This window comes from Amia ocellicauda, chromosome 20 (assembly GCF_036373705.1).
Source record: "Amia ocellicauda isolate fAmiCal2 chromosome 20, fAmiCal2.hap1, whole genome shotgun sequence".
Lineage (NCBI taxonomy): Eukaryota > Metazoa > Chordata > Actinopteri > Amiiformes > Amiidae > Amia > Amia ocellicauda.
In genome coordinates, this window is record NC_089869.1 from 20222270 (window position 1) to 20235003 (window position 12734).

At 41.6% G+C, this 12734-nt stretch overlaps 1 protein-coding gene across 2 annotated transcripts; it reads left to right on the forward strand.

Moving 5' to 3' along the window:
• Positions 1-986: 986 nt before the first annotated feature.
• Positions 987-12590, forward strand: znf518a (zinc finger protein 518A). 2 transcript variants are annotated; one of them, XM_066692730.1, is made up of 3 exons: positions 987-1317; positions 6003-8655; positions 9508-12590. In XM_066692730.1, the coding sequence occupies exons 2-3, from the start codon at positions 6021-6023 to the stop codon at positions 10332-10334; spliced, it is 3462 nt and encodes a 1153-aa protein (XP_066548827.1). In that variant the 5' UTR covers positions 987-1317; positions 6003-6020; the 3' UTR covers positions 10335-12590. The 2 variants fall into 2 exon arrangements, with proteins under 2 accessions (XP_066548827.1, XP_066548826.1); XM_066692729.1 differs by having other exon boundaries at positions 6003-12590.
• Positions 12591-12734: the final 144 nt, after the last annotated feature.

Sequence of the window (12734 nt, forward strand, 5' to 3'; positions counted from 1 at the left end):
GTGGCTCAGCTCTCCTGTAAAATTGCACTTATACTGCATAATGTTTTCATCATACTTCTTGCTAGTACTCGTGTTGTTTATCTTGATTTCCCCTATGCCCCCTTCACCTCGGCTCTTAACTATGACTTCACACCTTGTCTGCACTTATTAGCTATTACAATCTAGGATGTAGGACTTGTATTTTGTATTTAATGTATATTTATCTATACACTTTGAACTGTATTTCAGTATTGCTCTTATATCTATATAATGTTCTTATATTCTGGATAAGGATAAGGGTGTCTGATAAGAAATAATAATAATAATAATAATAATAATAATAATAATAATAATAATAATAATACAAATTATTATTATTATTATTAAGTCTATATACCTGTACCTGGATGTAACATTCTGTGTAAAATCGACTTTTCTGGGTTTGGTATGTTTTTATTTTAATTTTGCCTGTTTGTTCTTATTACCATTATTATTGTTGCTTACTCCATGCATTGTGAAATAAGAGGCACAAGATCTCTTAACATTTTCAGTTCCATGATAATAAAACTCCAAGGTGTGTACCAAACCATGTCTAAAATGACTACAGTCAGAGACCTCTTCATTAACCACCGCAAAACATACAAAAATGGTCAACTTTAGTGACAAAACAAGCCCTGTAGAGATTTCCACCTATCACCACAATGACTAAACCAAAATAAACGCTTTAAAAACCACAGCCAGGCATTTCTTGATTAAATTGGTATTTTTGTGTCTTATCCATTAGTTACCTATTTGGCTTTCATGAGTGAACTGCACACACAAACACTGCCACAGTTTGCATGGTGGGGGATCACATCAATAATGAAATCTCCCTTACAAATGTGTTTTATATAGGATGAAGAATGCATGAGCCAGTATGAACAGTATTAGACAGTACAAGATGTCCTCCCACATGTCAGGAACACAGAGTTTTGAAAGGACGCCTGTATGACGCCTGTCTGTGGGCTAATACTACAGTAATAAGCGGCGCTGATACAACTTGAGCAGAGAGACATTGTAACACTCTCCTAACCCGCCTGTTTCACTGGGTGCACGGCCAGTGCCGCTAATTAATGCAACTCTTGATCAGAATGAGTGTAAACACGCATTTTAATTAATAAGTCTCTTCTGCTACGTCGCTAAAAACCGGCAACATAAGCAACCTAAAGAGTACTCTTTCAGGTAATCCGTATTCATCCGCTTTGACTTCCCCAGCTATTGAGGCAGCGCCGCCGAGAGACCCGGATGAAACTGTCATGGCCGCCGTCGCTGACCTGCAAGACTAGAGAGAAAAGAAAGGTAATTTCAAGTTAAGTCCTTCTTAATTATATATTTAATCACAAGTTACGTCCAGGGCTCAGGGGGCGATGTGTCTAAGTCGCGTCCCTCGCCAGAATATAGACACTTCCTCTTTCTTTTTTATCGTGGAATAATTTACTAAATGCAAACGTGGGTGGGGGCATCTATGTTTTTGTGATTAAATAGTGCCAAGTTGCCAGTTACACCAGACAGTGTGAAAGTCTTCAGAGGTGTGGCGTTGTGAAGAATTAAGCAAAACCACACACACAGGCTGACATCCGTTATAGAAATGTGAGTTTTGGGGGGTTCAAGAGGATTGTTTTTGGGGAACTAAACGCGACGCGCTTGTCTGTGTATCCGTCCGCACGGCGTCCAAGTTGGAGAATGCAATAGATTTCTATTGGGAAGTCAGCTGTTGGATTAGGCTCAAAAGGCCTGCTTGCGAAATGTCAACATAGTTTTCACATTTGTGTGCAAGTCATCGCAGCCTTAGGTGTATTTTGCACGAAGGTAAGCATTTAAAACACAAAATACATAAATATAGAAACACACTTCTTCCTGTAGGGGTGATGTGGGTGTTGTGAATAGTAAAGTCTAACCATTTATAGCCTAGTAATACTCAAGAAGTGAAAGTGTGCTTTAAAACAACCATGTAAAGTTGTTCCTTTTTACCTGTAAAATCACACACACGCCCACCTACAGACACCTGCAAACAGGCAATGCATGTGTGCTTCAGACGCAACAAATAAGGAAATGCACATGGTTGTGTGTATTGTTTGTGTGGCCATAAACAAGAGTGGGGTGAAAATAGTGTTGACTTGGGCTTCACGCTCTGTGTAGATGGGATTAGAGTCCCTTACCTGTGTGTTTATTACTACCACAGGGGGTGTGTGGAAACGGTGTAGTAGTATACTTGTGCGAGGACTGGTAGAAGCTGATTAACTCTTGTTTGAGGGAGTTCATGCCTGGTGATTGACAAAGACACAGACTCCTGCTGTCCTGACCTTTGTGTGTGATGGGTACCTTTTGAGCCGCTGGACACCTGGTGACCTGTGATCGAACTAATGTCCACCTGATGACGTGAAGGAGGCGTTCGTGCCTCTCTGTGGCCATGGTCATCTGTTCAGGGCCGCAGCTAGGAATTATGGGGCCCGGGACAAGTCCTGTGAGAAGCCCACCCCCCAGTAATAGTCTCATGCCTGAATATTATTATTATTATTATTATTATTAATAATAATAATAATAATATTCCTACCTGGATATTTGTCCTATCTCCTGCCTTGTCCATTACAGAACACACAGCTGTATTTTCCTATTTGCAGTCCTGAATCATGAATCCTGAGACATAGTTGGTCTGAGATTTTTGATAATTGTGTGTTTGCTGAAGCTCTTTCTCCCTCAGCAACCGTCATGGGTGGTGTGCAGCTCTGACTTTCCCAGGATAGATCATGAGCTTGCATTTTTTCTCCCTTTTTTTGACTTTGTTTTACATTTTGTAAGTGATCATGCATAACAGGGTTCAAGTGCTCCCTCTAAGTGACATATTTCTAGATGCTAGAAAGAAAGTTACATCCAAAAGTGTCTCTAGTAAAGCTCTGCTTCTTCTCTACCTGTGATTGTATTTCTTATGCTGGCTGTCGATCCCATTACCTCTCAAAACCCGCTGCAGGTTTATCCATTTCCATATGCTGTATAATTTGTGACACTTTCCAGTTGCTGTATTGAATGCTTCTTTTTTGCACAGTGCGCTTGAAGATTTTTATAGTACAAGGCGTATCATATATATTTAAATTATAGAACAGTTAGGTCTGCTCTGTGCTTAATTCTGAAAACAATGTAGGTCCATAGTGTCCCAGTTGTCCCCCCCATCAGCCCTGGCTGTGGTCAGTCACCTGACACGGCGCATTGAACATGTATGAGCTCTCCTCAGCTGAACCCTGTGACAGCATGTGGGACCCTACTTTGCATGAGCAAGACTTTTCTTTGTGTTTTTCACGTCAGTTCACATATGGTAGACCCAAATTAAATTGTACTGTGATACAAGCATTCTGTCACTGTAATTCTTTCATAAGTTTTTCTTCAGTTTTCAGACAGTGATTTGCTACTGAAAATGAATTCCAGAAATGCATCCCCATCCTGTTATTTTGCATTTTGTTTGAATGTTTTTTCATAACTGTTTACAGGGTACTTCACAGTAGCTGTACTGTTTATTCATAGGCTAGAACTTTTAAGGAGACATTTGGCAAAGGACATCAAAAACTAATGATTGCTGATATGTAACATAACCTTTAATAAGATAAAATGACATACATTTTATTTATACTGTTTTCATGTGTAATTTAATGCAGAAAATAGTATGATATGATAACAACAAAGAATCCTATAAGATTGCACACAAAAGCAAAACTGAAAGAACAAAAAGCAAAAATTATGAATAAGAAAATATGATCAAACTAAGATTAAATTAGGGATACACATGAAGCTCAGAATGCTCTTAGGGTTTTATTTAATGTGTTAGATAGAATTGACGTTAAATGTTCAAATTAGTGTACATAGGGTTAGTTTGGAGTCCTCTATTAACAAGGACTTTTGTTAAGGTTAGGGTTGCTTTTCTACTGCCTTAACTGAATTGGGTGTAGATTTGCAGGGCCCAGTGTTGGCTGGACTTGGAGGCTGCAGGTGAGGCCTACAATGGATTAGGTAACCTTTTGATGTAATCCAGTTGTTTATAGTGTCAGGTCTCTCCTTTTTGCACTGCAATGCAGTATCATAGTTCAGTGCAAAGATGATCAATCTTTTCCAGTGAATTGCCATGTCTGTATGAGACAAAGCTTTGGATGTTTAATAAAACGCTATCAGTAAAAAATTGCAAAATCACGTATGAGAGAATTTTACCAAACTAAGTTTTAATTAGGAATAAAGATGAAGGTAGGAAGTGTCTTAGTGTCACATTTAGGTGCTTTAGAAAGTGTTATTTTGAGTAATCTAGTGACATCTTGCTTTTAAATTAAATGTTAAAATCATGACATTTTGGTCCGACCTAAGGTTAGGGTTAGAGTCCCCAGTTAACCTAGACTTTAGGTAAGGTCAGGGCTGCTTTTCTACTGCCTTAACTGAATTAAGTGCAGATTTATAGGGACCCTAGGGGTTCAGACTGTTGGTGCCTAAAAATTAATAAGTAACCTATTGACATAATGCGATCGTTTATGGTGTCAGTTCTTTCTACTGATACTAATGTACGAGTTAGTCTGAATAGTATAAAGTAGTTAATTGATGGAATTTGCCAATACAGAAAGCAGGATGATATTGTAAATGGATTAGAAATGGATTTACAAAGGGTTGACACACAGATTAGATTTTTAGTTGCAGAATGCCATGCCTGTGAAATACAATATTTCAATCCCTGCTTTATATACCATATCAGGACATTACTTTTAGTTCTGTTTAGTGGTTATGGTCGTGTGCTGTGCTGTGGAGGCACAGAGGTGCATCCTGCTGGCTTTGATGCAGGGGACAGAGCAGTTGTTATTTGGGCTAGGTGTACGAGATGCTGTGCAGCTATTTCCCTTTAAATAGACTATTAATGGACGGACTAGAAACATTTTCTCATTTTTAACTATCATAATCAAGTACTAGTGCTTGTAGATTTGGAGGGTTATGCATGTTACCCACACTCGGTTAATAACTCATAGGGAATATTCTGTTTACCATGGAAATGTCTGTCTTTATACAGAGCATTTGTAAAGTAATTCACATTCTCCTTTGGTTGTTTTATTTAGAAATGCCTTTTTTTCCATATTTGTGTACGTGTTGTAAAGGCTCTGAATCTAATAGAAGTTGAAGTGCTAGATATATGCTCTTCAATATTTCACTAGGTATCAGTGTGCTGCTACTGTAATTGCATACTCTCTGCTGCTACACCCTTTTAAACAACCTTCTGTTTCCCTTTAGTTGAGATTTTGTTCTTGAATTAGTTTGGCTCTTGGCTTGACAGCTTACTGTATATTTGAAGTTTGGTTTATATATAAGTAAGTATAAGAATGTGGACCAGAAGTTTCTGCTTTAATTGAATCCTATTACTTCTCTGTTCACCTCTTCATCACATTGTTGCCCAGTTTCCTCCTGCATTGAGAATATTCTGAAAGTTGTGGTCTACATTTATTTAGATGACATCAGCTGCACTAGGAAAACGTCAGGCTGCAAAATTAGTTGGGCTAAGATGCCTTGTAGTGGCCTGTTTGATTCCTGGGTGTTGTCTATGTGCTTATATACAATTACAGTAATGAAGGAGAGAGATGGATGGCTAAGCTTGTGCTGTAAGGCAAACGTAAGGTGAATGAACTTAGATTTAAGGACAAAACAGCTACATTTAGTGGAGGGACTTTTAACTGAGATCTTTGAAGTAACTTGGAATGTAATCAACACAAGCAATTATGATGTTTATGGAGTTAAATTATGTGTAATGTTGAAGTTTGTGTCAGATGTACATATCTTAATTTAAGCAGTGCACTTAACTATTTTGTAGGAGAGGCAGTAAACTACATAGAAGTCTTGTGATCAGTATCTGTAAAGTCTTCTGCTTGAATACATGTTTTCCCGTTCATAATCAATGGTTTTGTTTTTGTGTGTTAGTAATTCTGTCTGTTATTCCACTTGAGTAATAGTGGTTATCTTTTGTCTTACAGAAACCTGTACATTAAAGCATGGAACCAGGTCAAAATATGCCAGATGACCCACCAGAAAGCAGTGAAAATGGGAAGCCTACAGAGCAGGAATCGGAGGCATCACGACCGCAGCCCTCAGCGTTTCCTACTCCAGCGCAGAGCTTGGAGCTTGGGTTGAAAGACTTTAAGGTTATGCTTCCGGTGATGCCTAACCTTCAGCAGTACGCTCTACAGAAAACAGGGACGATACCTGCAGAACCCAAAGTGCAGACCGCAAGAAAGTCTTTCAAGAGGAAGCCCATCAAAGGCCAGGACACCGAAGGCCCCAGTCCGCACCCACGACTCAACCTGAATCCACGAGAGGGAGTTAAGGTTTCAGGGAAAATACTCAGGTTCAGCTGCTCTGAATGCAAGGGCGATACTGCGTTCAGCCCCAATGACTTGATGAAGCATTTTCAGGTGGCTCACCAAGGATTCCTGCCCACATACCCGTGTGACATGTGCAATTTTACAGCCAACGATTTCTCCCTCCTCCAGCAGCATCGACTGAGGCACCGGGATACATTTGTTAAGTGCGAAATCTGTAATGACAGCATACAGTACACTCTCCTTCAGCTGACTAGACACTTCGGCTTATATCACAGCCTCAATGGCAACTACCGCTGTGAGAAGTGCAAGTTCTGCACAAAAGACGTGGGCACATTCGTGCAGCACATACACCGGCACGGTGAAGTGCAGTACAAATGTGGCAAATGCCCGCATGTGAGTTTCACCAAAGGAGAGTTTCAGAGGCACCTCGTCATGCACACGGGCAGCTTTCCCTTCATTTGTCAATTCTGCGACTACGGGGCGACGCGGAAGGATTATATTATTAAGCATATGAGCGCGATGCACAGTGATGAGATTGAAAGGAAATGCAAGTGGAAGGAAAAAGACGATGGTGCTAAAACTTTAGTAGACATGTCCCCAGGGTTAAAGCTTTTGTTGAAGAAGAATGTAGCAGGGGTTCCAAGGGATGCACATTGGAGGACCAAAGGACTACATGCTCTGAGTGGAGGAGGTCTGCTGGACGAGTATGGAAGGCTGTCAAATCCAGAAAAAACTTTGGAAGAGACTCAGCAATTCTTAGAGAGATCTGTAGTGTCTGAAAAAGACTCTGCTCAATGGGCAAAGGTGAGAAAAAATGAACAGCAATATATTTCACCGATTTTGCCTGCTGTATTGCATCCCATGTTGGAAAGTGGATTTAATTCCAATACAGGTTTAATAAAAACTGGCAGCAATGGATCGCCTATGCTAATGGTTAAAAACAAAATTTCTATTCCTCCCAATTGCACTACCAAATTCATGGGGTTCAAGATGGTGGATGGCAAGAAACATTTAGTTCTCAAGGTCATACCAGCGGCTAAACTAGGTACTCCACAAAACGTGCCGTCAACTGTTGGAAAAGATACAAATGGACATTTGCCAGAAATACATCCTGAAGACATCAATGGTGCAAACTCTGATGTAGCATCACAATCCAGTAGCCAATCAGAACCCTCAAACTGTGCCGAGTCCGGACAAAGTACATTACCAGGCGGTTCGGACCTCCATCAGTCAGGTGCTGAAAGTCCTGCTGTCAAACAGTCTGATGAGGCAGAGGACCTGCCAAGCCATGCAACGCCACACACTGCCGATGAGGAGGTAGAGTCTGCAGTGCGGCAGATGAACGATGACGACGAAATCCCCGGTGTGAGCGTTTCCCCAGCCTCGAGCAAAGTCTTCCACTCTTCAGACCAGACGATGCATAGAGCGCCCTCCCCCTGTGAGGAGACGGGTCAGCCGAAGGAGCAGACAGTCTCACCCGATGGAACGAGCCTGGATACCGAGAAAGTGACTTTAACATCGGAAGAGACTGAGCTGCTTCGAGGCGAACCGGCAGATCCTGTAAAGGAGAGTGACGATCGCCTGATTCTAAATTCTTCTAGAGAAGAGGTATTTAGCTTTCATAATTACTCCAAAGATAGGACTTCTGATCAGTCCTCTGACTCACTCCCTTCTAGTGAGGGTGGGGAGTTGTGTGATACACATAATAGTGAGAGCGTTCAGGGTGTGGAAGATTTGCCATCTGGAAATGTGACTCCAGTGGAACAGCTTCCACCCGAGTCGCAGGAACGCCGAACGGAAGACGAAACGGGTGATGCGACTACTGATCAGCTCTCCGGTCACTCGGATCAATCTGCGATGGAGAAAATACCAGACAGTGAAATCGAAGTTGACGAATGTGTGGCCGCTGTTGAAGAGGATGCCATCTGGCCCCCCGAGGCGATGGACGAGAACGCCGATTCCACGGAAATGCCAAAAATCACATCGGTGTTTTCGTTGCAGAGTCCAAAAAATAGTCCCAAGCTTGGGGTCAGTCAGCTTCCTGACAACGGGCTGGAAACGGGAAGTAAGGCGTCCCCCGTCTCTGAAGCACCAGCCTGCCCTAAAAACACGGAGGAAGTAAATCAGCCTGCTGGAGAGATTGGAAGCCCATGCAGGGCCGCGGCTCTGGGACGAATCCTGGAAGAGCATTCGGATGCAATTATCAGTCATCAGCTGGAAAAGGAGCGGTTTGGCACGGCTAATCAAGACCCGGCTAAGCACACTGCCACTCTGCGCATCATTCAACCGGTCGGTCTGACAGAGGGTAAGAAGCCAGTTTTTCTTAAGCCTTCTCAAAATGGATTCGCAGTACCCTTTCAGGTTGGAGGCAGTCAAGGATTTAAGTTGATTACAGGGTCCTCCATTCCCCAAATAAACGTGTCTTACCTGAAATCTGGAAATGAAAGACCAAAAAAAGCCCCAGGACTTGCCTTTACGCTAAATAATGGCAGAATGGGCACAGTTTCACAGATTGTAGGTGATAAAAAGGTAAGTGATGGGGCAGCAAATACAGAAGTAAGTAAAACACTTTCTCCTGGTGAACAGAAAGGAACTGTCTCGAGCGCAGGCCATTTTATTGTCAACAACATGCCCCTGAAAGGATCTCTGTTCCTCCCCAACTCAGTCCAGTCTATTTCTGGAGAACGGACTTCAAATTTGCAGACATGTTTCTTAGTCCAGAGACCTTTGCCCGTGGTAGCGAATGCGTCGTGCCACAGCAGTGTGCCTGTCAATCACGGTCTTCAAGATCAACCGACACGTCCCGTCTTAGCGGTGCCGATAAGCTCTCCCGAGAGACCTGCCGTTTTGCAAGCTGGGCGACAAGCTTTCTTACTTAAGTGTATTTCCCCAGTCAAATCGGGGATATTGCTAAACAGTCAAACAGAAGGTAACATTGTGAATCAGAGTTTCCAAGCGAGTGACAGTGGAAGCAATACAGTTTTACTAAAGATTGTTAGAAATTCTTCCGATAGCAGTGTTGGGTGCGGCAGTGGCGAACTGAACGGAATAGCAGCACTAACTGCGACAAACCAGCCTATATATCTCGCTACTGGTGCTTTGCAGTCACCTTGTATTTTGATGTCATCCAACCAATCGATTTTGAATGTCTCCACAGGCGGTAAAACACCGGGCCCATCACAAGACTGCTCCATCAATTCCCTCCGGGTTTCACAGGTGTTGAAGCACACCTCTCCAACTTCTGTGCAGGGCAAAGCACAAGAATGGGAAGCTGGGCGAGGAGTAAGTAATACGGACAAAAGCAAGCCAGCGTCTCCGGCGAGAGCAGGACAGGATCTGGCCGTGATCAAGAGGAAAAGGCAGAGAAAGCGCTCGCAAGGAGACTCTTCGGATTCGCCATCGAAAGCCAAGAGGCCGCCGAGCAAGAAGGCGAAAGAAAAGCAGAAAGGTGAAGCTGAAACTCCCGAGTCGTTTAGGGGAGTAGAGCCGAAGGACGTTGAGAGGACGCTGAGGCTTTCTCCTTTCAGTCGTGCACAGCTTATCAAATGCCCAAGAAGAAACCAGCCCGTGGTCGTGCTGAACCACCCAGACGCCGACCTGCCCGAGGTGGCCAACGTCATGAAAACCATTAACAAATTCAAAGGGCACGTGCTCAAAGTAGCCTTATCCCAGAGAACGGTCGATGCCCTCTCCGAGTCCGACGCCGGCCCCTGTAAGACGACGCCGGCCGCGATTTCTCACGCCTCTCGTAAGCGGAGATTGAAGCCGCCGAGTCCCGTCAAAGAGCGGTACATACTGAAGCTGAGGTTGAAGAAGATGAGCAGGAATAAGTATAAGGTGGTGAACTCCACCTCGGACCGCATGGAGAGATCGAGCTTCAGCTGCTGGTTCTGCGGCCGGATATTTGATAACCAGGAGGAGTGGATAGGGCACGGCCAGCGACATCTGATGGAGGCTACGAGAGACTGGGATACATTATTTTAAATCTACAAAGTTCGCCGCCGTCTGTGTTTATGCCGTTTAGTCAGTCTGGTGTTTTTCTGACACTGGAAGAGGATTTGTGTCGTTTGTTGGGGGGTTAAATATTGAAAAACCTACCAGTCTTCAAAATGCAAAGATACAAAAATTAATGTGATTTTCTTTTATTTTCTTGCCTCATTCTAATTTGTCGTTGAAGTTGTCCTTTTTAAGATGGCGAAACGATGTTCTCGTGAGATGCGATGCGTTTATCTTGCTGGTAGAACGCCAATCCAAATTTTTAAACTTATTTTGTGTTATTTATATCACTCAGTTAAAATGTGAATAAGCCAGGATGTACACATGGTCTTGTAAGTCTATTATATAGGAGGATGAGAGTGGTATCCTAATTGCAAGAGTGTATTAAGTGTACAACTGACATTTTCTAGTTGATTCTTATGACAGTGGTGACCTTTATAGACACCTATACAGAGATACCTCAGGTGAAGCACTATTGTCTGCATTAACAAAATCATTTGAGGAACATAATTACCCATTATGTTCTCTAGTCTGCATTAAATCATTAGCTAATACATTTGTTACATTTGTTCAGGGAGAACTGATGTTTAGCTACATTTATTCACTGTATAATGAGCTTTTTTTTGTTCCGTTATTATAAATTGAAAATGCATTAGTGTAACACACTCACAAAACTTTTTATTATGTTTTTCTCTTTACCAAAAATGCTCTGAAATGTAATTTATCTCACAGCTTTTGTCCTTCACTAGAGTTCTGGCATATTGTCAGGAGACACTTCTCATTATGAACAGTTAAACAGTTCTGTTACGGGTATATAAAAATAACAATCCTATTTTCTGTTTAAAATACCTTGAATGGCAGATATCCTTTTGTACGTATTGCGAAGTTCCTGTGGAAATTATTGTAAATACCTGTTACATTCTGTTGATGGTTTTGTATAGTGTACATACTTCAGTTCCTTTATTGTTTTCTTGATTTATAATGAAACATCAATGTATGTGTGCTCCTTTTTAGACAGTCTCTTTACTATGTTCAGCAAAACTCTTTTCATTTACTTTGAATGCATACAATCTGTTTTGTTATGAAATCAGAAAACTAGATGACTGTATTGACCACTAAGGAAATGACATGCATGTAGACCACGTTTATCTTGAAAAATACAATCAGCAGCTGCAGTAGATTATTTCAAGATAAGCAAGAATACAAATGATACGACCGCCAGGTGATTATACGTGTATATAGAATACCAGCTAATTTATCCATTCAAACCTTTGTGGTTATGGGCCGTTTGCAATCTGGAATAAGATTGAATAAGGACATGATTACACTGGAGACAGTTTCCTGGTGAAACTGGGAAAATCACAAATGCAAAATACATCATTTTGGGAATACCTATGAAACCTGTTTTAGGTATTGAAACTACGCAGAATGAGAACCGATCAGATTGGAAGATCAAGGTGTCATTAGTATTTGATTAATATCGTGTTTATTTGGAAATTATGGGATCTAGACATCATCTGTAAATGTTTAATATGCAACGCAGGATGTTTTTTCACTGGTAGCAAATCATTCTCTCTTATACTAAGAGAATTGAGTGGTTTACCAGAACTTATATATATATATATATATATAAATGTAGGCTTTAATGCATCAGAGCTGAATCATGCAAATGTTTCTTGTTGTCCATGCCTACATTAGAGAAGGTGCTTAGCAAGTAATATCACTGAGAAACTAACTCTCCCAGCACTGGATGCGTCTTGCAGCAAGTACGGGAAAATGCAAGGGTGTGAGCTGCAGTTTGTGTTACAGCTTGCAGTGCAACACGTTCTTTTGGTTATAAATATTCTTTCTGAGAGACGCTGGCGGATTTCCACACTGTATTACACCCATCAGGTTAAAAGCCCTGGGATTTGGCTTTTCTCAATCCACGGTGACTCCTCCCCTCATTATCCAGCTCCGCCTCTTTTATTTAGAGTCGCTGGACAACCAAATAACACGTTCCACTTCTGTTGGTCTCCTACCCCCCCTCTGTGCCCTTTTTAAATCCGTTAGGTCCGTTTTTTCAGTTGTTTATAACGATCTAGTTAGAGTAGTTAGAAGAAAGACAAACGATATTTTTTCTTACTCTTAAGTGCCTGAAATGTGCTGTTACAGGTTAACACTACATTGTACTGTAAAACCCCATGGTTCAATTTATAATGTGTACAATGATATTTGTAATAAATGTATATAATTTGAGAGTAAGCGAACCTTGTGTGTTTCATGATTTGGTGTGGGTTGAATGGGAACATTGAACGGGAGGAATCTAGTGCAGTGCTTTGCTCAAGGTCGTGTTGAAACTTGAATAGCCTGCCAATACGGATGTCATGAATGCAATGTATTTAATAA

Excerpts from the sequence above, each read along its gene's own strand:
- znf518a (XM_066692729.1), top strand. The coding sequence starts at position 6,021 with ATGGAACCAGGTCAAAATATGCCAGATGACCCACCAGAAAGCAGTGAA.